This window comes from Ictidomys tridecemlineatus, chromosome 2 (genome assembly GCF_052094955.1).
Source record: "Ictidomys tridecemlineatus isolate mIctTri1 chromosome 2, mIctTri1.hap1, whole genome shotgun sequence".
NCBI lineage: Eukaryota > Metazoa > Chordata > Mammalia > Rodentia > Sciuridae > Ictidomys > Ictidomys tridecemlineatus.
The window spans coordinates 216,571,323-216,598,134 of record NC_135478.1 but is presented as its reverse complement, the minus strand read 5'-3'; the positions used below and the strand labels follow the sequence as shown (position 1 = coordinate 216,598,134).

General features: G+C 35.5%; 1 protein-coding gene across 10 annotated transcripts in view; it reads right to left on the bottom strand.

Annotated features, from left to right (window-relative positions):
• Nucleotides 1-26,812, bottom strand: part of Ubn2 (ubinuclein 2) — a 95,442-nt gene that overhangs the window by 43,177 nt on the left and 25,453 nt on the right. For all 10 annotated transcript variants that reach the window (XR_013435445.1, XR_013435444.1, XR_013435443.1 and 7 more), the window contains exons 4-12: nt 22,970-23,107; nt 21,929-22,032; nt 17,895-18,384; nt 11,170-11,240; nt 6,811-6,940; nt 4,615-4,733; nt 3,855-3,968; nt 2,223-2,366; nt 1,520-1,570 (exon numbers count right to left, since the gene is read on the bottom strand). Coding sequence is in view for 7 of the 10 variants with exons in the window: in XM_078040619.1 (XP_077896745.1) it covers nt 1,520-1,570; nt 2,223-2,366; nt 3,855-3,968; nt 4,615-4,733; nt 6,811-6,940; nt 11,170-11,240; nt 17,895-18,384; nt 21,929-22,032; nt 22,970-23,107 (1,361 nt within the window). In the remaining 3 variants the exon portion in view is untranslated. The remainder of the gene's footprint in view (nt 1-1,519; nt 1,571-2,222; nt 2,367-3,854; nt 3,969-4,614; nt 4,734-6,810; nt 6,941-11,169; nt 11,241-17,894; nt 18,385-21,928; nt 22,033-22,969; nt 23,108-26,812) is intronic.

Sequence of the window (26,812 nt, the reverse complement as noted above, 5' to 3'; positions counted from 1 at the left end):
CTGCCTGTCCAAGAACATAGGAGACCTTTCTATCTTCTAAGGTTTTCTTCTATTTATTTCTTTAGTGTTCTGTATTTTCATTGTAGAAGTCTTTTACCTCTTTTGTCAGATTGGTTCCCAAGTATTTTATTTTTTTTTGAGGCTATTGTGAATGGGATAGTTTTCCTAACTTCTCTTTCAGCCGATTCATTATTGGTATATAAGAACACAACTGATTTATCAGTGTTAATTTTGTATCCTGCTACATTGCTGAATTTGTACCTGAATCGTAATGCATGTGGTTTTAGAACTATAGAGAAACTAAAGGCCATATATATTATCGACACAAATTTATCTCTGTGTTTATTTACTTATAGATTTAAGTTCTTGCAACAAAGTAAACTGCAATGTACCCCAAAAAACAGAAGCAAGGGGAAAGCTGTGTGATGCATGCTTATCGTTAATCCCAAATACATGGTAGGCTGAGATGGGAGGGTCACCTGAACCCAGGAGTTCAAGACCAGTCTGGGAACAAAGCTAGAACTCATAACATAAACACAAACAAATAACAACAACAAAACACCCCAAGAATAATAAGATCTTAAAACTACAACAACTCAATATAGATCCCTGATGGTATAAAAGTGTTCTTCCTAAAAACTTTCATCTGTTATAACAATATAAAGGAAAGAATTTTATAATGTTGTTCAAACAATGTCAATCAGACATCTTAGCAGAATATTGAATAGCGTGCTCAATAATTCTTAATAACTTGCTAATTTTAAATTTTAGTAACTCTTTAATAAAGACTACACTTGCAGGCTACAGAAAAGTAGCCTTAATTTGTAGGTACAAAAAATTATGGAGTCGGCCAATATTCATCCGAACAGCAACAATATACAATGTGCCCTTTTATTGAATGCAAGGAGGATAAGAGATCTTTACTAATCCTTTCACTAGGGTGGGGTAGGGCACTTGCCTAGCATGTGCAAGGCCCTGGGTTTGAACCTCCGGCATATGTGTGCTCATACACATCATTTCATTAAGGAAACATCCAGTTTTGAACAGAAAGAAGAACACTAAGAGTAGGTTAATTTTGTAGAAAAACACTCTTCAGGGTAAAGCAGGGTACTTTTGTATATGGAACTGTCCTGGTAAGCTAGGGGCAGAAGGCCATAGGCTATATAGATGATTAATAAGAGGTAGGAAAAAAAGAACAATAAGACGACAAGATAGAATCCCAGAAACAAAGGGAAACCCTTGAGCTTGTATATTTTCATCATTTTCTATATAAGAATCCCAGGCAGTCTGTGTCACATTCTAGATTCAGGAGGTTTTGAAGAACAGCCTGAGAACTATTTTAATAGACTCTGAGGTCTAAACAGGAAACAGACCAATGATTTATTTTTAAGAAGATGGTGATAAATGGAAATTGGTTAAATAAATTGTATTTCAACTAGCATTTAATAAATGATAGTCTCCTTACTAAAGCTACAAAAATAAAGATAAATCAAGAAATCTGGAGTCTGCATTTACTCACGGAGCAGAAGTAAGATGATTATGTACACTCCGGCTTTCCTTAAAAAGCATTCTGGAAAAATTAAAAGGATACAATTATTATTTTTTCATAGCAGATAATAACATAATTGCTTTATTTTTTCTACAAAATCATTTGACTTACAATAGGTTATCATTTGCATGTTTACCAAATAAAGATACTGGTATTAGTGTGCTCAATTATGAAGTTTTATCACCTCTACTTGTTTAATATTTTTAATAAATGGAGCAATTTGAAATGGTGGGTAGGTAAGGTAGCTTATGAAGTTTCATACTCTTAAAACTCTTTAGACTTTATATAGGGATATTCTTAAGTTTCTCAAGACACTTCACTATTTTCCAAGACCCAACGGTTGCCTATCTTTTCCTTTGCTCTAATTCCTGTATTTGATAGTTCCCCTCCTGAAGTTTATAATAACCATTGTTCTCCCCCCTTTTCTTCCACTAGCAAATTCTGCTACAAAAAAAACATGATAATTTAAAAAATCACCTTGATATCCATATCTTTATATGCCCACAGGACTGTTTTGGATTTTAAGGGCTTGAAAATTTCAAAGGAGAGGCTATCTGAGATATACTATATAGAGGTTGAACACATTAAGTTCTTAGCAAAACCAATGTCAATAATAACTTTGTTAATAACAAAGTAAGAGAGTAAATCAGAATTCAGGAGGTCAATCTCTTACCTCGCCTGCATCCAGCCCTTAGGCCACAAGGGCTTCACTTCTGTTTCCATGAAGGATTTAAGATAATCCTCAGCAGACTGGCTTTTATTTGGCTCCAACTCATAGCATCCCAATTTGATCTCGACAAGGTTACATAATAAAGTTCTAAATAGATAAAAATATTATTACATATAAATCTGACTATGAAACAATAGAAAATTTTAAGTTTGAAACAGAATTATCTTTATCGAAAGAGCTCCTTTGCCAGGCATGGTGGTGCACAGGTTTAATTCTAGCAGCTTGAGAGGCTGAGGCAGGAAGATTGCAAGTTCAAAGCCAACCTCAGTAACTCAGTGAGGCCTTAAACAACTTAGTGAGACCCTGTCTCTAAGTAAAATATAAAAAAATGGCTGGGGATGTGGCTCAGTGGTTGAGCACTTTTGGGTTCAATCCCTGGTACAAAAAAGAGAGAGAAAGAACTCCTTTAGGCTCACTTGACATAGGTTTGTTTGTTTTTAAACAAGTATCACTCATAAATACAAAAAATGGAAAAGAAAGCAAAATAAATTAACTGATTTGTTCAGGTATTCCTAAACCTTCTTCCTATTCACAGTCCAATATAAGTCACTTGATGTCCACATCCTATCATTCTCTGTTCCTTCCAAGTGAGTTATGATACAGTCATTCTTGAGTTCTCCACTACTATTTCTGGAGTATTCTTCTAAGGTACTAACAACAGACTTTTTTTTTTTTTAAAGCACACAGTTGTAACAAGAATATTATCTGAAGAATTCAGATAATAACAAGAAGATGTTTTTTAAAATTTGTGATTCATTGTTCTAGTCTAACCCCAAAATGAAACAATTTCCTTTGACAGGTACCAAAGATAGGTAGAAAAGTTGTCTCTGTGGGGTATAGAAATACTGGCAAGAAAGACGGTTGATTTATGTAAGTATATTGAGTACTTCACCTTCTGAATCCAATGTAACTCATTCCATTCTTAGTTTATGTTATAAAAAGTATTACATAAAAATGAAAGTGGGGCTGGGGGTGTGGCTCAGAGGTAGAATGCCCGCCTACCATGCGTGAGGCACTGGGTTCGATCCTCAGCACCACATAAAAAATAAAATGAAGATATTGTGTCCACCTATAGCTAAAAAATAAATATTAAAAAAAAAAAAAGAAAATGAAAGTGATAACAATATAAGGAGGGCTGGGGATGTGGCTCAAGCGGTAGCGTGCTCGCCTGGCATGCGTGCGGCCCGGGTTCGATCCTTAGCACCACATACAAACAAAGATGTCGTTTCTGCTGAAAACTAAAAAAAATAAAATATTAAAATTCTCTCTCTCTCTCTCCTCTCTATCTTTAAACAAAACAAAACAAAACAAAACAATATAAGGATATTAGGGCCAGAGTAATGGTCTCCTGAATATATTTTTTTCTACATACTACCCTTTGATTGCTTTCAATCTAGTCTTTCATTTACTACATTTTTCTCATGGTGTTGGGGATTCAACTCAGGGTCTAACATATGCTAGACAAGTGCTCCACCCCTAAGTTACAGTCCCTTTCCCTATTATAGATTCCTTTTATGAGCAACCTTACTTCTCCACTGTATATTTGGTTAAGAGCAAAGACTGGCTAAATTCTACCTAATTGTGTCATCCCAGTGGAATTTCTTTCTTGGTCCTATGACACGCTTCCCTGGTTTCTCATCATCATCTTCCTCAGATCCATTCTTTTCTCGTTCTTCATCTGTTTGCAACCTAAAAATTGAAAAACCTTTTAAGAAGCAAAATTTTAACCCTACAATATTTCCCATAAACACTTCCAGAATTGCTTAATTGAACTTTTACTCAAATAACAGACTAAATAGGCAATCTACCTTTTTACATAATACTTTGAGTAAGCTATAAAGTGCTTGGCAAATGAAAGTATCCAAACTATAATATAAAGGCATACTTATCTTTTAGGTCAGAAAATATTTGTGTCCAGCACCAGCTGGTCGAATTAGTCAGTATATGAAATGTCTGAACAGTTTTAGCTCTTGATTTTTTTAAAATATTTTTTTAATTGTAGTTGGACACAATACCTTTATTTTATTTATTTTCATGTGATGCTGAGGATTGAACCCAGGGCCTTGCACATGCTAGGCAAGCACTCTAGTGCTGAGCCATAACCCCAGCCCTTAGCTCTTGATTTGATCACAAACATAAAGTGAATCAACAAAGTCTTTTGCCTTTGACACCAAAGCAGTTGAGGTAGCAACATATCATTTAGAAAATATTCAATTTATCATTCAGTGGTGTATGTGGATTTGTACTTGATGATGAAGTCCTGTCAAGACCAACCCCTAACAGCTAAAAGTGTTTCTCAAATGGGAAAGCCTGTCGAAACAGAAGGGGTACATACTTGGCACACTTGGCTTGACTACGAGCCTGGCAATCCTCCTGGTATTTAAATAGCTGTTCAGGCATAACATTGCTAACAGCCAGTTTCAGTTTTTGCAGAGGTTCTCTTAAACGATCATCCTGAGAAAAAAACATACTGAATATGTTTTTCAAATACCTTAACAAAATTTATTCAATGAACAGATTCTTAAAAGGTGAAATTTATGTTTCAAGTATTGATTACAGATTTGAAATGTTAGCATATCTAAATATGGACATTTCTTCAATAGCACTGGCTTTTATTAATTAACACTGGATATAAAATTAGAATGAAAAATTTCCCAGTTTGCCAAGGAGAGTCTGAGCTTTTACTTGTTGCCCTTGCAAAACTATTAGTAGTATTTCTTTACATTCTTAAAAAGCCCCATGTTGTTGGGTGTGGTGGTACAACACCTATAATCCCAGTGATTCAGGAGGCTAAGGCAGAGGATTATGAGGTTCAAAGCCAGCCTCAGCAACTCAGCAAGACCCTGTCTCTAAATGTAATACAAAATGTCCCTGGGTTCAATCCCTGGTACAAAAAATATATATATATATATATGTTTTAAATTATATATACTTTATAATACAAATGATGAAATCTACATTGTGCAGATTACTAGATAGTCCCAATTATAATGGGAAAGCACTCCAAAAAGAAGACAGTTCTCTGGAATACTGGAATATATGATCCACAGGATTTTTTTTTTTTTTAGTTGTAGATAGACAAAATATATTTATTTATTTTTATGTGGTGCTAAGGATTGAACCCAGTGCCTCACACGTGCGAGGCAGGTGCTCTACCACTGAGCTACAGCCCCAGCCCTATCTGCATGATCTTGTTTGAGTAGTTACCAACAGGATGTTGGCATCCTGTTCTCTTGGTTATTGTTAGTAATTGTGTCTTATGCTGTAAGCAGAAATGCAAGCTCAAGGCCAAAGTGAAAGAGGAAACTGGGAGACTCTTATCCATATGTGTTCTGGGTAAAAAGGAAAACAAGTAGGTTTTTAATCTAATAGCTCTAATCAACCAACTTATTATTTTCAATCTTGCAAAATAACATAGGTAACTATTTAAACATATTTTTATCACTATCATAGGTGCAGAAATATTTTAAGAGTTAGTTTTCCTTCAGTAAAACAACAGAATTTTTGGGTTTTTTTTTTTTTAATCTTTTTGCAATGCTGAGGGATTGAACCCAGGGCTTAATACATGCTAGGCAACTACTCTACTGTGAGCTACATCCACAGCACTAAAACAACTGTTTATAAAAGGTGCTTTTTGGTAGAGATGACTTTTTAGAATACAAATTTATTACTAATAATCATTTTAACCTATCCCATATATATCAATTAATAATTACGAAGCACATGACTATCTGCTATAACAACCCATTTTGCTATAATATCCCATTTTAAAATGTCAACATTCAGTATCATGGTTCCTGGATAATTATTTTTGAAGAATTATTTAGCTGAGACCATCTACCTGGAATTAACTGGGATATATTCATACAATAGAACACTATATACAGTGTTCTAATTGCATGCAGTAAAAAATGAATAGATTTCCATTGTATGTACACATACATAAATCTGAAGCACATAATGTTGAGTGTTAAACAGTGAGCTGCAGAAGAAAACAGATAGTACACCTTATATGAAGCTCAAAAAATAAAAAAACTGAACAATATAATGTTCAGGGATTCAAACTATGTGATAGAAAACTTGTTTTCCTACTTCTAATTCCCCCCCACCATACCCATTTCTGCCATTTCAATTATGACAGCAGGCTCCCTCCAACTGCCAATGTTTGAAAGAGCCAGGTAAAGGCACAAAATCTGAGATATTATAATTAAATTCATTCATTAATTTGCTTTGAATTGAGAAAGAATTTATGTCTCTCAATTTACGTGTATAAAGAATCCTATGCTTATCAGATTTTGCTTTCTATACACTGACCAGCCTTAGGAAACATTCTCATAGAGACCTATCAATTATTGAAGAAGTAACTATCAGGGAATCCAAATACCTTCAATATCTTGCAATGATTATTAAATATGTTCAATATGTTCAATCTGATATAAAGCAATTAATGTACAAAGACCCTAACTAGAAATAATTCTCATTTTATAGGTTATGAAACCTCAAAGGCAGATATTATTATTGTTCTTCTTACCTGGACATTGAGGTGTAACTTCTTTAGCCGTTTTACCAGTGTTTCTTTATTGCATGGCACAAATGCTTCAAGATGGGAGTAGACACCACTACGAATAACAGGGCCTAATTCTTGTAGCTGTAACTCAATGCTGATCATAAAAACAACAAACAGTATGGAATTTTTTTAGGTGGCAAAGGCTGATTGTTGTTCTCAATTTATACTCCCATGATTTCCCAGACAATTTTTTTCATAGAATTTACCTCCCTTTCCAATAAACAGTAAAACTACAGAAAACAGTCTGTGAGTCTAACTTCAGAGTAAAGTTTATATGACCACAACAAGCTGGCAACATTTTTTTTTAATGTTTTACAGTTGTAGATGGGCAGAATGCCTTTATTTTACTTATTTTTATGTGGTGTTAAGGATTAAACAGAGTGCCTCACACATGTTAGACAAGTGCTCTGCCATTGAGCTACAGCCCCAGCCCTGGCAATACTTTTTTGATGACAGGCATCAAGTATTTTTGGGTTAACCAAAAGTTCATTTCTTCAAAGAGATATTATGCCAGCCCTCCACACCCTGGTAATCACTATAGCAGCCAGTGACACAGTTTCATTTAATTCCTAGAATATTTTTTTCTTTAAGGAAGTTGAAAAAGTAGAGATTCAGAAAAAAATACCCTCCCCCAGCTATAGACATGAAATACTTTATCTGTCTTTGTTTCCCTTTTTGTGGTATTATAAGATACATATTTAATAGTTTGTTCAACTTATTATAATTTTCCAGTTTCTACTTCTACTTAATTCATTAGCTAAGAGAGTAGAAGAGGAGAACGAGAAGGAGGAGGAAGAAAAGGAGGAGGAGAAGGATGAGGAGCAGCAGCAGCAGAAGAAGAAGAAGCAGGAGGACGAGGATGAGGACGAGGAGGAAGTTTGCTGCAAAAGTTCTATTCTGGGCAGGACAAACCTACCAATAGCAGAGGTCTCTTTCAAGATGGAAGACATTATTACCTAGAAACTATCACTGAATAAAGATAAGAACAGATAAATTTGAAGACCATGATCAAATTTGAGATCTTGGGGATGGGGCTGTGGCTCACTGGTAGAGCGCTCACCTAGCAGGCATGAGACACTGGATTTAATCCTCAGTACCACATAAAAATGAACTATACTGTGTCCACCTACAACTAAAAAATAAATATTTTTTTTAAAAAATTGGGGCTCTTGGCAAAAACTATGTCCAAATCATTACATTCTATTATAAGAGAAGATAAAGACAGACTTTGAAGTACTTTTCACAAATGTAAGATGTATCCAAGGATTAAATTAATAGTTTTTTGGGAAGAAAAGAAACTATATCATATAAAGTATATCCATAGACAAATTGTAATTTCATTTAAAATGAGATGTGAAAAATTATATTCCTTGGAATCGGTAGTAGAAAATTCTTGGTATTAGAAAAGGTAAATAGAAAAGAAAAAATGGAAGAAGTTTAAGACCTACAAGAACCAGGGGGTCAAATTAAAGGTTCACATGGTAAACAACCACTATGATCATGAGTTCTATGTATAGACATTTGTTAGGTAGCATTATGTGGTGAGATAACATGTGTTTAGATAACATCATGAGATTATATCCTCACTAAAAGTCTAGACTCTGGATAGAAGGCCTTCTACCCTTGTCCTGTTAATGAAAGTTCTTTGAAGCTGAAAATTAAAATAGAAACTCCAAGTACTAAGAGATCCCAGGTAAGGGACCTCTGTATAAAAGTCAGTGGTTTCCAAAGAGGTTAACTAAGATACAAGAAGAGCTGACTCTCAAGAGAAACCCTTTATACTAAGATTCCAGTCACTACTCATTGATGTCTCCTCCTTAAAGGAACATCTAACAAAGAGATGGCAGATAGATTTCATTTTAAGTGTACAAAAGGACTGATGGTATAAACCTAGAGCAATTTGTTAAAAAGAATGTTTAGGGTGAATGAGGATCACAGGCAAAGAGTATCATGATTTATCAGCAACTCCTGCTTCAGGTAATAGAGAAGAAAATCAAGTCAGCATGTTGTGTATTTGTAGATTCAGGTCAAATTCAATTATGCAAAAGGAAAAGGGTTCCCCATTCTAACTAACTGATCTCTTTTCCTCCCAGGCATAAGTAAGCAATGGTGAAGCAGAGCCAATATACCTGGACAATTTCATGGGGATAACTACCCCCGAAATCACTGTATGCCTCTCTTGAAGAGCAACTCAGGCTGGGCACAGTGGCATGCATCTGTAATCCCAGCAACTCAGGAGGCTGAGGCATGAGGAACAAGTTGAAGACTAGCTTCAGAATGCATTAAGTAATAAATTCATAAAAATTTAAAAAAAAACTAGCTTCAGCAACTTAGTGAGGCCCTAAGTAACTTAATGAGAACTTACCTCAAAATAAAAAAATAAAAGGGGCTGGGAATTTAACTTGGTGGTAAAACACCCCTGGGTTCAATCCCTAGTACCCCCCCCCAAAAGAGAGAGAGAGAGAGAGAGAGAGAGAGAGAGAGAGAGAGAGAGAGTAGTCCACAGAAGTAAGGCATGTTTGTTTAGGAAAGTGCAAAGAGAGGCCAGAGAGAATAATAGAATAATGTAACTAAAGGGAAATTCAACTCTGAACCTAAGGACTTAAGGAAATGGAAGCACACCTTCTGTGGAAAAAAAAGTAGGTGGCTCCCCAAAACTCCAAGATTTGTTTCCTGATAGACATGGGAGGACTGAAAATAGAAACCTAACAGTGGAATGTCAACAGTCTGCTTATTTGAGATGACATGTCCCAAGGATAGTCTCTTGATTCTCTCAGGGGAGAAACACTTGTTCTGTCTCACAGAAGAGTAAAACAAAAAGAACAGTCTCAGTCACAAGAGCTGATCTACTACACTTAGGGCTTTCAGGTGGAAAGAAAAAGAAGAGCTAGTCAGACCCCTGATTATGGAATCTGGGACAGCTCTAATGACTAACAGCAGCACTGTCTATCTGGTGTTTGAAAGGGAGGTAGGTAAAAGGTAGAGACTCAGAAAGAAAGCATTTGCCGTTCTCCAGGCAAACATATCAATCTAGCTAAAATAAAGGACAGAAAAAGAAACTCCTCTGACAAATACTAGCATCATACCAGGTTACATATTTTCTGAGTTCATTTTTAAACAATACAAGATAAAGATATTGCAATTAATTACAAATAGTAATTAGAACTAATCAGTCAATTGATCCTTCTTTAGATCTCACAAGAAACTGTTTACATCATGTATTTATTTAAAAGACAGATTCATGGTATTTCATGTTGTTGTCCTGAATCTTTCCATATGATGTTATAAACCATCAGAGTAAGCATACATTATCATTATCATTGTGATCATCATTATCATTATCACCAAAGTACTCAGGAATGAACCCAGGGGCACTCGACCACCAAGCTACATTCCCAGCCCTTTTTATTTCTTAATTTAAGATAAGCTTGCTAAGTTACAGAGGTTGGCCTGGAACTTGTGATTCTCCGGCCTTAGCTGCCAGAGTGACAGGGATTACAGGTGTGCACTACTATAACGTCATGTTATTTTCATCCAAGGAGCTAGATTTGCTGCTTTCATCAGATCATTTTGCGCCTACTTCTTCCTGAAATCAATTATACACTTCATTCTTGTTATCAATGGTTAAAATGTGAGCCAGTAGTTTAAAAGCATTGCTTATTTGACCACAACCTCAGAACCTACAGGTTCATAGCTATCAAATAATTTTACCCTGTAAAATTAGCTAAGCATAAAACCTGATCTAAACATAATCTACGATAGGCATGGTGGCACACACCTATAATATATGCTACTCTGGAGGCTGAGGCAGGAGGATCACAAGTTCCAGGCCAACTTCAGTAACCTGCCCAGACCCTTTCTCAAAATAAAAAATATAAAAGGTAGAGTGCCCTAGTTTCAATCTCCAGTACTGCAATCAGTATCAATAATTTATATATCAGCCTTTACCTTCCCCTTTCCAATCTGTCACTTTCATGTTACTTCCATCCTATCCTACAACCAGGATTTCTTTATTGACCCACACTTTGCATTTGGCTATAAAATTTTGTATGAATTCTAATCAAACTTATGATCCTCCTGCCTCAGTCTCCCTCCAGCTGTATTATTTTTATTTATTTTAAGTATGTTTTTTAGTTGTAGATGGAAACAATATCTTTATTTATTTACTTATATGTGGTTTTATGTGGTGCTGAGATTCAAATTCAGTGCCCCAAGCATGCAAGGCAAGTGATCTACCACTGAGCTACAACCCCAGTCCCTGCAGCTATATTTTGAAATGAATAATTCTAAAGATTTTTTAGTACTAAAAAGAGAAATACTTACTCTAAAAGAATATTATTCATATCCTGTGTAAAGAATTTTTTCCTTCCTTCTTCATCAAAAAGTTTGGCAGCCTAGAGAAACATAAAAAAGACTGTCAATATAACTCATAATATACAAGAACTCTGAGATGAACTACCTAATGGGGAGAAAAAAAAAAAGAAAAAGGAACTTCTTAACAGCAGAGTATATAATACCACATAAATTGTGATCCACAATCAGGTATTGAGAGATCCAAATTCAACTGGATATGTGTATGATTAATAAGTTTGCTACAGCTACTGTAACAAATTATCACAAACTAGGTGACTAAATAGAAAGAAACAGTCCAAAGCCCAAAGTCATGTCATTGGGCTGAAATTGAGGGGTGAGCAGGGCTGTGCAGCTCCAAGCCTCTGGAGTGTAGCCCTACTTTCACCTGAATTTCAGTCTCCTGATTTTGGACTTGGGATTAAGAATAATTCTTGGGGCTGGGGATGTGGCTCAAGCAGTAGCGCGCTCGTTTGGCATGCGTGCGGCCCGGGTTCGAGCCTCAGCATCACATACAAACAAAGATGTTGTGTCCGCCGAAAAATAGAAAATAAACATTAAAAAAAATTCTCTCTCTATGGGCTGGGGATGTGGCTCAAGCATAGTGCGCTCGCCTGGTATGTGTGCGGCCCGGGTTCGATCCTCAGCACCACATACAGACAAAGATGTTGTGTCCGCCAAATATTAAAAAAATAAACATTAAAATTCTCTCTCTCTCTCCCTCTCTCTCACTCTTTCTTTAAAAAAAAAATTCTCTCTCTCTCTTTAAAAGAAAAAAAATAATAATAATTTTTTTTTTTTTTGCACTGAGGATTGAACCCATGGGTGCTTTTGAGACAAGGTCTTGCTAAGTTGCTGAGGCTGGCCTCAAACCTTCAATCTTGTCTCAGTCTTTTGAATCACTGGGATGACAGATGTGTGTCACTGTGCCCAGTTAAATTTGTGGGGTTTTCCTGTGGTGCTGGAGATTGAACCCAGAGCCTTGTGCATGCAAGGCAAGCACTCTGCCAGTTGAACTATATCTTAGCCCAAACCTCTGTTGTTTTAAGTCACCAAGTTTATGGAGGACAGCTTGCTCCTCATGGTTGCCAGCATTCCTTGGTTGCAGCCACGGCACTCCAATCTTCAAAGACCATATCTCCAATCTCTGTGCTCGGCACTTAACATGGACTTCTCTAGATACATCACATTTCCTCCTGCTTCCCTCTTCTAGACTGCATGTGATTGCATTTAGGGCCCACAGGATAATCTCTCCATCTCTAGACATTTAAATTCATACCTATATCTCCTTTTTACCATAAATGGTTCAAGGGATCAGAATATGGCTATCTTTGGGGAATCATTTTTCAGACTACCACAGATAAAATTCATGTGATTATTAAGAATATTAAAGAATGAAATTTCCTTAAGACAAAAGGTCTTTAGAAACAAAGAAAGATATTTAGAAATTATAATATAGATTATTTCAAAGAAATATCAAGTCTAATCATATGATCAACTCAACAAGAAGCTACAGACTTTTATGAGCAAACTCATTGAATTCAAGAGACTCTATGTGATTCTGCTTTTAAGTTACAGAGTCAATGACAAACTTTTATAAATAGAATACATGGAATTCTATCAAGATTTCTCATTAGAATACAACCAATGATCCAGATCAAATGTGTGGTTAGGAGCAATCGGTATAAAAAAAATTAACCTTATGGTCAATAAAAGCACTAGTCGAGTTCGAATCTCTAAGAGAAAGTTAAAAGCTAAACATGTAGTGAATAAATACAGTCATATGGAACTGATAGTGATTGTTGGGGAAAAAATTTTTAAATTTTTTTAAAAACCCATTCAAATGATGGTTTGACAAAGGGACATTCAATATTCAAAAAGAAGCAATGTAATAATAAATCAGCACTGCCTATTTTTAGATTCAATGACCATCAGAGGCATAAAAGAGTATCCTAATGCCTCGGGAGGCTAAGCCAGGAGGACTTCATTCAAGGCTAGCCTCAGCAACTTAGCAAGACCTTATCACACACAAAAAAAGGGCTGGAGATTAGCTCAGTGGCAAAGTGTCCCTGGTTTCAATCCCCATACTAAATAAATAAATAAATAAATAGACAAACAAACATTCTCTTCATGATGTACTTTAAAAAACCTAAAGTTAATAGACTTAATTCCTTTGAATAAAAATAGGTATGAGAAATTTTGATAAAAAGTTAAACTTTATGAATTTCTGATGAAATTTAAACTTTATAACCTTAAAACATTAATATAATCTAGTTTTAGAAAATTAGATAGTCATCTGGTAGTTGCAATGTGTAAAAACTGTCATGAATCAGTACTTACTGGCCGCTGGGCCTGGCTCTGGCACTAGTGTTTATTAAAGTGATTTCACAACCTACTGATGCTTTAAACTGTAGGTTTAGACATATTTGTTTCTATTTCTATTTATTAAAGAATAAACTTTTTGAGGGTGCAGCTAGTTATTTAACTTTGTATCCTCGTACTCTATTATATACTTTATAATTATTACCATGTTTAATCCTCATAACAGCCAAGGAATTTGGTATTATAACCCCCATCTTACACACAAAGACCTTAAACCTTAAAAGAGGTTTCATGAAATGGCCAAGTTACTAAGTTGTGGGTCAAAGATTCGAACTGAAGCCTTCTGATGTCAAATGTGAACACTGCCACCTAGCACATAAAGACATTGGTTTGGAAAAGCCAGTCTGGGTTTTACTTAATTAACAACAATGAAAAAACTAGTCAAGATTATTATCAAGGTATAAGCTCTTGCATTTCATCAATGCTTCCCATTTTAACCAGATGACCAGACAAAATGTTTTTTCAATCCGGACATTTCTGTCATAATCATTTGTGGCAAAATTTCCTGAGGAAATTAGACATAGGTCATCTTAAAATCCAAAAGATATAAAACATTAAAAGAGAACAATTCAATAACTTGATCAAACCATATGGTGACTATCAATTTATCAAATTATTTGAAAATTTTACATGCTATAAGTAGAAGAGATAAGTTTTGGAGACATGCTTCTTAAGATAGGATGAAGACTAGATGTATACAGAGGCAAAAATATAGAAAGAAAGTCAGAATAAAAGTCAAATATCAAGAAAGGAAATCAAAGTCAAGAGGTTGAACTTGGAAGACTATTACAAAGGGAGAATAGTATAAGAACAAACTGTTTATCAGACAGAGGCATGTGAGCTGAAGATGAATTTTCATCTCTTGAAGAAAAGTACCATTTCATGTTTTAAAAAAAAACACAGAGAATTCACAGGTATCAGTAAGTAAAATGAATCTTATTTATTGATAATTTCCTAATGAGGGCTTAGGAAGAAGCCATGTTAACCTTCAAATGGCTATTACAAGACAGATATTTTTTCTTAAAAGATATGACAGAGCCTTACAAAGTTGGACCCACTCATCACTAACTAATTAGTTTCTGAAGTGAGATAAGTAGCGCATAACCCAGTAGGCAACATGTAAGCACGAAGTGTAATGGTCCTGGCTTTAAAACCTAATTTTGAATTTTGGCTTGGCCATTTAAAAATTGTGTCCTTGGACAAATTATTTAACCATCTTGATTGAACCTTAGTTTCCTCATCTATTAAATGGAAAAACATTGCATTTGCTCACATGTTTCTTGGGAGGACTGTATTCAGCAATAAGTAAAATAAGGCAATAGGGGCACAGCAGTACCATACTCAGTACATAGCATTGAATTTTACTAAATAAATAGTAGCCATAATTTATTTATTTTGCAATACTGGGGACTGAACTGAGGGACACTGAGCTACATTCTCTGCCCTTTTATTTTTTTATGTTGAGACAGGGTCTCACTAAATTGCCCAGGCTGGCCTAGAACTTAACAATTCTCCTGCCTTAGCCTCACAAGTTCCTGGGTTATAAGCAAGTGCCACCATGCACAGTTCAGAAGCTATTATTAATAATTACATCTTGAAAAACCTGTATCACATCACTAGCATTTTTAAAAACCTAGAAAAAAATGAAGAATTCAGGAATGGGGAAATAGGGGGAAAAGAAAGCATGTACTTTGGAGTCAGACAAATCCCACTGCTTAAAAACTCTGGCTCTAACACTTACAAATTCTATTACTTTGACCACACATTTTTTGATCTATCTCCACTTACATTTCTTAAAAGGGAAACAGACACTACATACTACACTTCATAGAAACATTGAAAAGATTAAAGGAAAAACCCTAAGATTAGGTCAACGAGCAAATTTTTTTAAAGAGCTAAAATAAAGTAACTCAAAAAGGCTGAAAGCAACCAATGAGAAAAGCTATACCATGCAAAAATAAACAGAGGTCTACAGTAAAATCATACAAAATTAAATTGAAGGTAAAAAGCATTAACTGGACCAAAAGGGTAGCCTTCTGATGATAATCACTGCACTAAAGATGCAGCCATCATAATCTTACGAATGAAACAGCAAAAGCGATAGCAAACTCTCAAGTTACAACTAAAAGAAGTATTGGCAATGAGATATTTTAACATATTTCCTCTGAATCCTGGACTCATGATGGGGTATAAAACAAGTAAAAAATAGAGAGGAAGCAATTAGTAAGTCATTACCTTAGAAGAAACAATATAGAAAAATAATAGAATTGATTAATAAAATCCAAGAGCCAGTTGTAGGAAAAATTAGGTAAATCTCTTGCTTCCCTCAGATATTTCTTGAGTTGTAAATATATATTTAGAAAGAAATAAATGGAGAAATGGAGAATGGAGAAATCCTAGCAGGAAAAAAAAGGGTATAAAATAGTTTAAATATTACAATCCCATTAATGATAATTTTTAGCAATAACATATTTGAGGATGTATAGATTAAAATACAGAAAAATAGCTTTTTTTTATTAATATTTATTTTTTAGTTTTTGGCAGACACAACATCTTTGTTTGTATGTGGTGCTGATGATCGAACCCGGGCCACACGCATGCCAGGCAAGCACGCTATCGCTTGAGCCACATCCCCAGTCCCGAAAAATAGCTGTTTTATAATGATTATTTCTGCTTGGGGTAGGAAACGTAAGATAATGGGGATCTTAAGAATGTAATAAAAAAAATTCTGCAATGACTAAACTATGGCATAGGTTCAACAAATGAACATGTCAAAATAATCAGAAAGCATTTTAAGCTAGATTTGGCACATTTTTAATATAAAAAATATTATCTCTCTTTGTAAGATATAACTGGATTTGCAGCTAATTAAACCAATGAAGATTATGAATCTAAGCTGATGTGGAGAGGAATCTATGATGACAGGCCAGTCTCATCTCCAGCTCTTAGCTTTTTCTTTGGTACCAGGGAATGAACCCAGGGATCCTTAACCACTGAACCACATTCCCAGTCCTTTTTATTTTTTTCTTGAGGCTAAGTTGTTAAGGCTGGCTTTGAACTTTCCATCCTCCTGTCTCAGCCTTCCAAGTTGCTAGGATTATAGGCTAAAGTACCTGGCTAAGCTCTTAGCTTGGTCTTACTGGGAACACAAGGCATGTATACTACTGATTAGCTGGGAAAATAGGTTATAAAAACTGGATATCAATCAACACAGACCAAAGAAAGAAGTTCAGGTACATTCCTGCAGTGTTTTTTTCTTTCTTTCTTTCTTTGGTCTATTTTTTGGGGGGAAGGAGGGGGTGTTGAGGATTTAAACCAGGGGCAATTTACCACTGATGTACATCTTCCACTCTTTTACTTTTTGAGATAGGATCTCACTAAGTTGGTCAGGACCTCACTAAGTTGTTGAGGCTGGCCTTGAACTTATGATCCTCCTGTCTCAGCCTCCAGGGCTGCTGTGATTACAGGTGTGTGCCACTACACCTGGATGCCCTATTTTCTTTACATGACTATGTAGATAATAAAAAATCATAAAATCTATGTGAAAAAATATTTATAAGGCGGCTGGGCATGATGGCGCACGCCTGTAATCCTAGCAGCTAGGGAGGCTAAGGCAGAAGGATCGTGAGTTCAAAGTCAGCCTCAATAAAAGTGAGGTACTAAGCAACTCAGTGAGACCCTGACTCTAAATAAATTACAAAATAAGGCTGGGGATGTGGGCTCAGTGGTCAAGTGTCCCTAAGTTCAATCTCTAGTACCCCCAGGCAAAAGTTTGTAAGGTGAACTGAAATAATAAAAGAATCACCTATTCCCATGTTGTAACTATAATTATTTCAATTTAAGAGAAAAAGCCTATGTGGAGAACCAATGTCTAAAAGGGAATATGGAAAATTAAAAGTTGTTGCTAGGGCTGGGGTTGTAGCGCAATGGTAGAGTGCTCACCTAGCATGTAGAAGGGTTTGGATTCGATCCTCAGCACCACTTAAAAATAAAACAAAGGGGGCTGGGGATGTGGCTCAAGCGGTAGTACGCTCGCCTGGCGTGTGTGCAGCCTGGGTTCGATCCTCAGCACCACATACAAATAAACATGTTGTGTCCGCCAAAAACTAAAAAATAAATATTAAAAATTCTCTCTCTCAAAAAAAATAAAATAAAATAAAATAAAGGTATTATGTCCATCTACAACTAAAAAAATACTAAAAAGTTGTTGCTACAAGAGCATTGGGATTACAGGGAATAATTTTTGTCTTTAAAAATGAAGCTTTTATTACTATGTTTGTGCAGCAAATAAAAACCAAGAGAATTATTACACTTACTACACGGAGGTCCTCGATGCGTTTTTCAAGAAGTACAGGTAGACCTTCTGGGAGTGTCGGTACCACCTTAGGCATAACCTGAGAGGTGAAGGTTGGCTGGGTGGTGTTTCCATTTTCTCCCCCTGATTCAGATAGGGGGCTACCATCAGAAGCAGCATCCAGTAATCTGTCAAAGTCAAAATCATCCAGTATCTCTAGGGCATTTTCAGCTTCCTGAAACAATTCGTGTTCATTTGTGCTAACAAAAATGGGGAGCTCTGGATCAGTGCTGTTCAGATTTAATTCTGGGACGTCATTCCCCAATGCTGTAGCAGCACAAAGAGGCTTGGTAAGAGAGGAGGTCGATAAGGTCAAAGGAACTTTGGGGTTAGACTCTGTTTTTAATGCATCCTTCTCTTTCTGAAATTTTCGAATCATGGCAGCCAGAGAAAGAGAATCCTTATATCGTTTCTTCTTTTTTTCAGACTTGTGTGAATTTAGAGCCACAACTCTGTGAAGAAAAAAGCAATCAGTGAGGCTACATATAACTTTAACTATCTTCTGATCATTTTTCATTTTCCACTCTAGGAATAGCCATGTTGGCAACCAGATATGGATATGTGTAATTCTTAATGATAACCTCCTTACATGAACCATAGGGAAAGGTCTCAATTTAGCTGTTGATTCCTCTAGAAATCTTTTCCAAATCCCATGGCTTAGATGTTTCTACATGTGCTACAAAATCTAAAAGACTATTAGTACTTGAAGGGAGGTCAATGTTTCATTTGTTATACACCCCAAACCTACAACAGTTCTAGTGTAGAAGAAAAAATATTTACTTAATAAATTTATAATTTGAAAAAAATTCAATAAAAGGTATTACTTATAGCTTATGTTTCACAAGAGGTTTACTTGTAAATAATAAATATTTAAGATAACCATTAGTGGGCTAGGGTTGTAGCTCAGTGGTACACCTAGCACATGTGAGGCACTGAGTCTGATCCTCAGAACCACATAAAAATAAATAAAATAAAGATATTGTGTCCACCTAAAACTTAAAAAAAAAAGTTAAAAAGAAACCTTTAAAGATAATCATTTTTAATGCACCCAATTTTTCTTCCCCAAATCTTCTAATGACTCTAGGTCATGATTACAACAGTAATCCCATGTTTAGGAGAGAAGAAATACCTCCCTAAATCAATCTTTTGGATACAGAGAGCCTCGGATGCAGATGTTCCTCCCTGCTAAGGAGGGACAGAAAACTCAGATTTTCATAAGTTTTTCCCTTAGATCTGTGAAAAATGCTACTGAGAAGTAGAGACAATGCCAATTTTTAATTATATCATACAAATATTTTATTCTTCAGATGTAAGATTTATTTTCGGTATTAAGGATTGAACCCAGGGGTGTTCTAATACTGAGCTACATTCCCAGATCCGCAGCCCTTTTTATTTTTTAATTTTGAAACAGGGACTAAATTGCCCTGGTTGCTCTCAAAATTTCAACCTTCCTGCCTCAGCCTCAGGAGTTGCTAAGATTATAGGTATGTGCCACCAATCCAGCAGACTTAAGGCTTTTGAAAAATTCTATTTGTTTTTTAGCAGCAATATGTCACCTAAAGTCATAAGCATTAAGAATAGCTAAATAGAATAGTAACAAAAACAGCATGGTACTGGTACCAAAACAGGCGGGTGGACCAATGGTACAGAATAGAGGACACAGAAACCAATCCACAAAACTACAACTATCTTATATTTGATAAAGGGGCTAAAAGCATGCAATGGAGGAAGGATAGCATCTTCAACAAATGGTGCTGGGAAAACTGGAAATCCATTTGCATCAAAATGAATCTGAACCCCTATCTCTCGCCATGCACAAAAGTTAACTCAAAATGGATTAAGGAGCTTGATATTAAATCAGAGACACGGCATCTGATAGAAGAAAAAGTTGGTTATGATCTACATACTGTGGGATCGGGCCCCAAATTCCTCAATAGGACACCCATAGCACAAGAGTTAACAACTAGAATCAACAAATGGGACTTACTCAAACTAAAAAGTTTTTTCTCAGCAAAAGAAACAATGAGAGAGATAAACAGGGAGCCTACATCCTGGGAACAAATCTTTAATCCACACACTTCAGATAGAGCCCTAATAACCAGAATATACAAAGAACTCAAAAAATTAGACAATAAGATAACAAATAACCCAATCAATAAATGGGCCAAGGACCTGAACAGACAGTTCTCAGAGGAGGACATACAATCAATCAATAAGTACATGAAAAAATGCTCACCATCGCTAGCAGTTAGAGAAATGCAAATCAAAACTACCCTAAGATACCACCTCACTCCAGTAAGATTGGCAGCCATTAGGAAGTCAAACAACAATAAGTGCTGGAGAGGATGCGGGGAAAAGGGCACTCTTGTTCATTGCTGGTGGGACTGCAAATTGGTGCAGCCAATTTGGAAAGCAGTATGGAGATTTCTTGGAAAGCTGGGAATGGAACCACCATTTGACCCAGCTATTCCCCTTCTCGGTCTATTCCCTAAAGACCTAATAAGAGCATGTTACAGAGACACTGCTACAACGATGTTCATAGCAGCACAATTCACTATAGCAAGATTATGGAATCAGCCTAGATGCCCTTCAATAGATGAATGGATAAAAAAAATGTGGCATTTATACACAATGGAGTATTACTCTGCATTAAGGAACGACAAAATCATAGAATTTGGAGGGAAATGGATGGCATTAGAGCAGATTTTGCTAAGTGAAGCTAGTCAATCGTTAAAAAACAAATACCAAATGACCCCTTTGATATAAGGGGAGTAAACAAGGACAGGGTAAGGACGAAGAGCTTGAGAAGAAGATTTACATTAAACAGGGATGAGAAAAGGGGAGGGGAGGGGAGGGGAGGGGAGGGGGGATAGTAGAGAATAGGACAGACAGCAGAATACATCAGACACTAGAAAGGCAATATGTCAATCAATGGAAGGGTAACTGATGTGAAACAGCAATCTGTATACGGGGTAAAGTTGGGAGTTCATAACCCACTTGAATCAAACTGTGAAAGATGATGTATTAAGAACTGTGTAATGTTTTGAACGACCAACTATAAAAAAAAAAAAAATAAATAAATAAATAAAAAGAATAGCTAAATAGGGCTGGGGATGTAGCTCGGTGTTAGATTTCTTGGTTAGCATGTGTGAGGCTCTGGGTACAATCGCTAGTACTGTCAAGGGTGTGGTGGATGGAATCAATGACATTTTTTCCCCCCTTTTCCTCCTCTTCTTTTTTTTGTGGTGCTGGGGATTAAACCCAGAGCCTCCCACATGCTAGGCAAGTGATCTACCACTAAGTTATATCCACAGGTCGTGATTTGTTTTTTTAAATATTAAAACAACTATAAATTGTTCATATATAGGGTACTGCTAATCCTTAATCCCAAACATCAAAATTTAGTGTTAGTACCGAAAGATTAAAAAAAGTGGGCTGGGAAAATAGTTCAGTTGGTAGACTGCTTGCCTCACATGGGCAAGTCCCTAGGTTCAATCCCCAGTACCACCAAAAAAAAAAAAAAGTTATTTGAGGGCTGAGGTTGTGGCTCAGTGGTAGAGTGCTTGCCTAGCATGTGTGAGGCACTGGGTTTGATTCTCAGCACTACATTAAATAAACAAACAAACAAATAAATAAATAAAATAAAAGTATTGTGTCCATCTACAACTAAAAAATTTTAAAAGAAAGTAATTGGATCTTTATGCCATCTTTTAAAACTAGCTCTTGCTGGTTAAACAAACAAAAACTGTAATGAGCAAAATGCTCAATGTACTACTCTAAAAATCTGATCTTAAACATCATGAGTCTCATAGATGACAATGCCTTCCAGTTATTAATGTATAACAAAATATCATTAAAACATAACTAAATTACTACTATTTATAAATATTAAATTAGACTTAGCTACTCTTAATTAGTGGTGAACCTTCATTAATTTATTTATTCTAAAAGGAGAAACAGACTATGACAGTAGTTCTCTTATTGGGTTCCACTTACCCCAGTTGTTTAGGTACTTTTTTCCTTGGTTTCTTCTCCTTTTCCCCTTCCTCTTTCCGTTTCCGCTTCTTCATTTCGATATCATCTTCTTTTATTTTGGGAACCTGCAAAATGATAAAATAATACACCATTTATTTATTTATTTTAAGAATGCATCATTTATTTAAATATCAATGCTCTCTTTTTTTGATGTGAGCAGTGGTTTTTCTCAAGTGTCAAAATGTAACAGCATTACTTGCTTCAAGTGCACGTTCTTGGGGTCCATAAGCACTTTCAGTTCTCTAGAATAGGGCCTTCAAATATGAATTTTTGACATGCATTTTGGTGATTCTGGTACAAGTAAGTCTTTGGCCCTCATGTCAGCAAACATTTACCTATGTACATTATTCATTTCCCAAATGCAGTATATCCAATTCTATAGAATTTGTTAATCAGATCTCAAGAAAGGTAACAGTTATCAATAGTCATTTCTTTTTTTTTAATATTTCTTTTTTTTTTAGTTTTAGGTGGACAAAATATCTTTATTTTTATGTGGTGCTGAGGATCGAACCCAGTGCCTCACACATGCGAACTGAGTGCACTACCACTTGAGCCACATCCCGAGCCCTACCAACAATCATTTCTATAGCAAGTCGTCTTCTTTTTTTTTTTTAAAGTCATTGATGGACCTTTATTTATTAATATGTGGTGCTGAGAATTGAACTCAGTGCTTCACACATGTTAAGCAAGCGCTTTGCCACTGAGCCACAACCCCAGTCCAGCAAGTCTTTACCTATCCTAGAAATTTAACTTTATCTCCAAAACAGCAGACAATTAAACCACATCATAGAGAGTAAAAGAAAACAATTCTGTGATATAAATACCAATTTTCCCAAATCCACATACTTTTATTTTAAAGCATGCATTAAGTATATAATCATTGAGCTATGGTTAATATTTTACTTCTCCTTATATTCACAACTGTGGACCATGTTAAGATTCAAAAGGTATATCCTATTAATTTAACGTTCTCTTTAGCATTGCAGTGTTGGAGAAACTCACCTTGGGTGGCTTGTGCTTTTGGTTGTCTGTGATATCTTCTTCTTCAGTATCTGAAGCTTGGCGAAACTGCAGAGTGCCAGTGTTGATATAAAAGCCTCCATACTTTGTTGTTAAAGAAGCAGGAACTAATTCATCATACTAGATTAAAAGGAAAAACTTTAAGATATATCTTATTGTCTATAACTCTAAATGTCAAATAAATTCATTCATCATGGAAACATTTTCCTTAAAAACTAACTGCAAAAATGACTGCAAACCTAGTAATCCCACTGCTGGGTACATGCCAAGGGCATCATGCTTAATTTAAAAGAAATGAAATGAATGGGGGGCAGGAGAAGTTAGGATAGCAATTAGGATGTCTGCATTCTTGTGGTTCAATGTAGCATTATTCACAACAGCCAAGATACAAAATAATATGAGTGTCTGTTAATAAATGAATAGATTTTTAAAATGTGGTCTATTAATACAGTGGAATACTATTTAGCCTTAAAAAACAGGAAATTCTGTCATTTTCAACAACATGGATCAACATAGAAAAATACCATATAATCTCCATTACATGTGCAATCTAAATAAACTAAACTTAGAGACGTAGGGCAGAATGGTAGACAGATGCTCAGGGGGAGTAGCAGAAGAGGAAATGAGAGGTGCTGGTCAACAAGTTCAAAATTATAGGTAGACAGGAAGAATATGAACTGGTATTCTATTGCACTGTAGGGTGATTATAGTTAATAATAATGTATATTTCAAAATAACAAGAGAGGAGTTTTCAATGTTCTCACCAAAACAAATGATGTTTGAGGTGACAGATATGACATTGATCATTGCAAACTGTAAATGTCAAAACATTATGTTGTACCCTCCTGAAAATGTGCAATTATAATTTATCAATTAAAGAAAAAGAAAAAACGACTGCAATGAGGAAGTTCATAGAATAAATTTAGAAAAAGTTCATTATCTGGAATAAAAGTCAGTTCTAATCATTTGGTATATTTAACAAAGGATATTACCTGATGAGAAAAAGTTAAGGATCCCTACCACTATTTCTTTCTTCATTCTCACTGCTACTATTCTTAATATCAATTTTTTAATACCTCATTTTATTTATTTATATTTATTTGTATGTAGTGCTGAGGACTGAACTCAGTGCTTCACACATGCTAGGCAAGCACTCTACCACTGAGCCACAATGCCAGCCTGATTTCAAATGTTTTTGATGAGAAGTTTAAACACAGTAAAACAGATGGCTGAATGACCATATAAAGAGATTATAATCATACAACTATTCTGTCTTGGTGAGATATTTTATATATATATATATATATATATTTTTTTTTTTTTTTTTGGTGGGGGGTGGTACCAGGGATTGAACTTTGGGGCACTTGACTACTGAGCCACATATCCCCAGCTCTATTTTGAATTTTATTTGAGACAGGGACTCACTGAGTTGCTTAGCACCTTGCTGTTGCTGAGAATGGCTTTGAACACACAATATTCCTGCCTCAGCTTCCCAGGCCTCTGGGATTACAGGTGTGTGCCATTGTGCCTAACCCTTCATTCCTTTTTCAATTTGGCAGCCTAAATGTGAAATTATTTTTAATGCTTCAAAGCATTTATTTTCAGATATTTTTAGTAATAAGCACATGATTCTAAAAATTAATTAGAACCACATTATTTTCTTTTTTTTATAAAATAATTTGCAAATGTGGAAAGTTTACTGAGAACACAACAAGGAATCATTTAATTAGATTACAATTGGGGCTGGGGATGTGGCTCAAGCGGTAGCGCGCTCGCCTGGCATGCGTGCGGCCCGGGTTCGATCCTCAGCACCACATACCAACAAAGATGTTATGTCCGCCGAGAACTAAAAATAAATATTAAAAAAAATTCTCTCTCTCTCTCTCTCCCCCTCCTCTTTCACTCTCTCTTTAAAAAAAAAATAGATTACAATTGTTTGATGCCTGGATTATCTCATAAACAGAACAAAATAATTTGTTAAGGGCAATGATAATAAATTAGTTTGGAAGTCAACTTGTATAATAGTTTGATTTCCTCTTATAAAATAAGGACCTATATTGTCTTATAAATGTCAGTAACCAACTATATAACTCAACAACTCTATCTACAAAATTATCTCTTTTTTTTCCAAAAATTATCTTTTTTAGAGCAGTAACTTTCAAATTTTCTTCCCCATAACACAAGTGGAAAATCTACTGCACATCAAAAACAAACATATGGGCTTGGAGTGGTAGCTCAGTGGAAGAGCACTAACCTAGCACATGTGAGGCACTGGGTTCAATCCTCAGCACCACATAAAAATAAATAATCAGCATACTACAGTGACACAGTCATATCAATGTTTATAGCAGCTCAATTCACAACAGGCAGACTATGGAACCAACCTAGATACCCTTCAACAGATGAATAGTTAAAGAAAATGTGGTATATATACACAATGGAATATTACTCAGCCTTAAAGAAGAATGAAACTATGGCATTTGCCACTAAATGGATGGAGCTGGAGAATATTATGCTAAGCAAAATAAACCAATTCCAAACAACAAAGGCTGAATATTTTTTCTGATATGCAGATGATAATTCACAATAAGCGGGGGGCTAGGGTAAAATAGAGATACTTTGGATTAGGCAGAGAAAAGTGAAGGGAGGGGAAGGGGTTTGGGGGTAGTAAGGATAGTAGAATAAATTGGACATTATTACCCTTTAAGGTAATAATTACTTCTTTAAGGCTGAGTAATATTCCATTGTGTATATATACCACATTTTCTTTATCCACTCATCTGTTGAAGGGCATGTAGGTTGGTTCCATAGTACATATATGAATACTTGAGTGGTGTGATTCTACATCATATACAACCCAGAGAATGAGAAGTTATACTCCAGTTATGTATGTTGTATCAAGATGCATTCTACTGTCATGTATAATTAATTAGAACAAATAAAAAGGTAAATAAATAAAATGAAGGTATTGTGTACATCTACAACTAAAAAAATTCTAAAAACAAGCATACATAATAAAATTATGTGATCTTTAATAACTCCTAATCTATTTGATGTCATATTATTTAAAAATACTAGTCATACCCTTTTTTTTCATTTTTTTAAAATATTTATTCTTAAGTTTTAGGTGGACACAATGTCTTTATTTTACATTTATGTGGTGCTGAGGATCAAACCCAGTGCCTCATGCATGCTAGGTGAGCACTCTACCACTGAGCCACAACCCCAGCCTCAAGTCATACCCTTTAAATAGACATATAAGCCAATTATGGCTTGAAAAAGTCAGTTTGTATTTAAAAATACTCTAAATGCTACAAAGGAGCTAGGGATATAACTCAGTTGGTAGAGTGCTTGCCTCGCATGTACACGGCCCTGGGTTCAATCCCTAGCGCGTGAGCACACACCCACAAAGTCTAAATGCTATAAAAGAAGTTATTAATTAAAATTATTTATAAAAGTCTACATACTATAGATTTCAATTGTAAGGAAAAGCCAAAACTGTGCAGACAGTTATATGGCTGTCACAGGCTAGGAGAGAAGGGAGGGATAAATGGGCAGAGCATAGAGGATTTTTAGGGAAGTATCACTACTGTAATACTATACTATATACTATAATACTATAATGGTGGATACATGTCATTATACATTTGTTCAAACTCAAAAGAATGTACATCTGGTGGGAACATTGATGTGAACTATGAACTTTGGTGATACTGGTGGATCAATGTAGGTTCCTCAATTACAACAAATGAATGACTATGATATAGAATATTGATAATAGGGGAGGTTGTGTGCCTTGGGGCAAGGTGTACATGGATGCTCTCT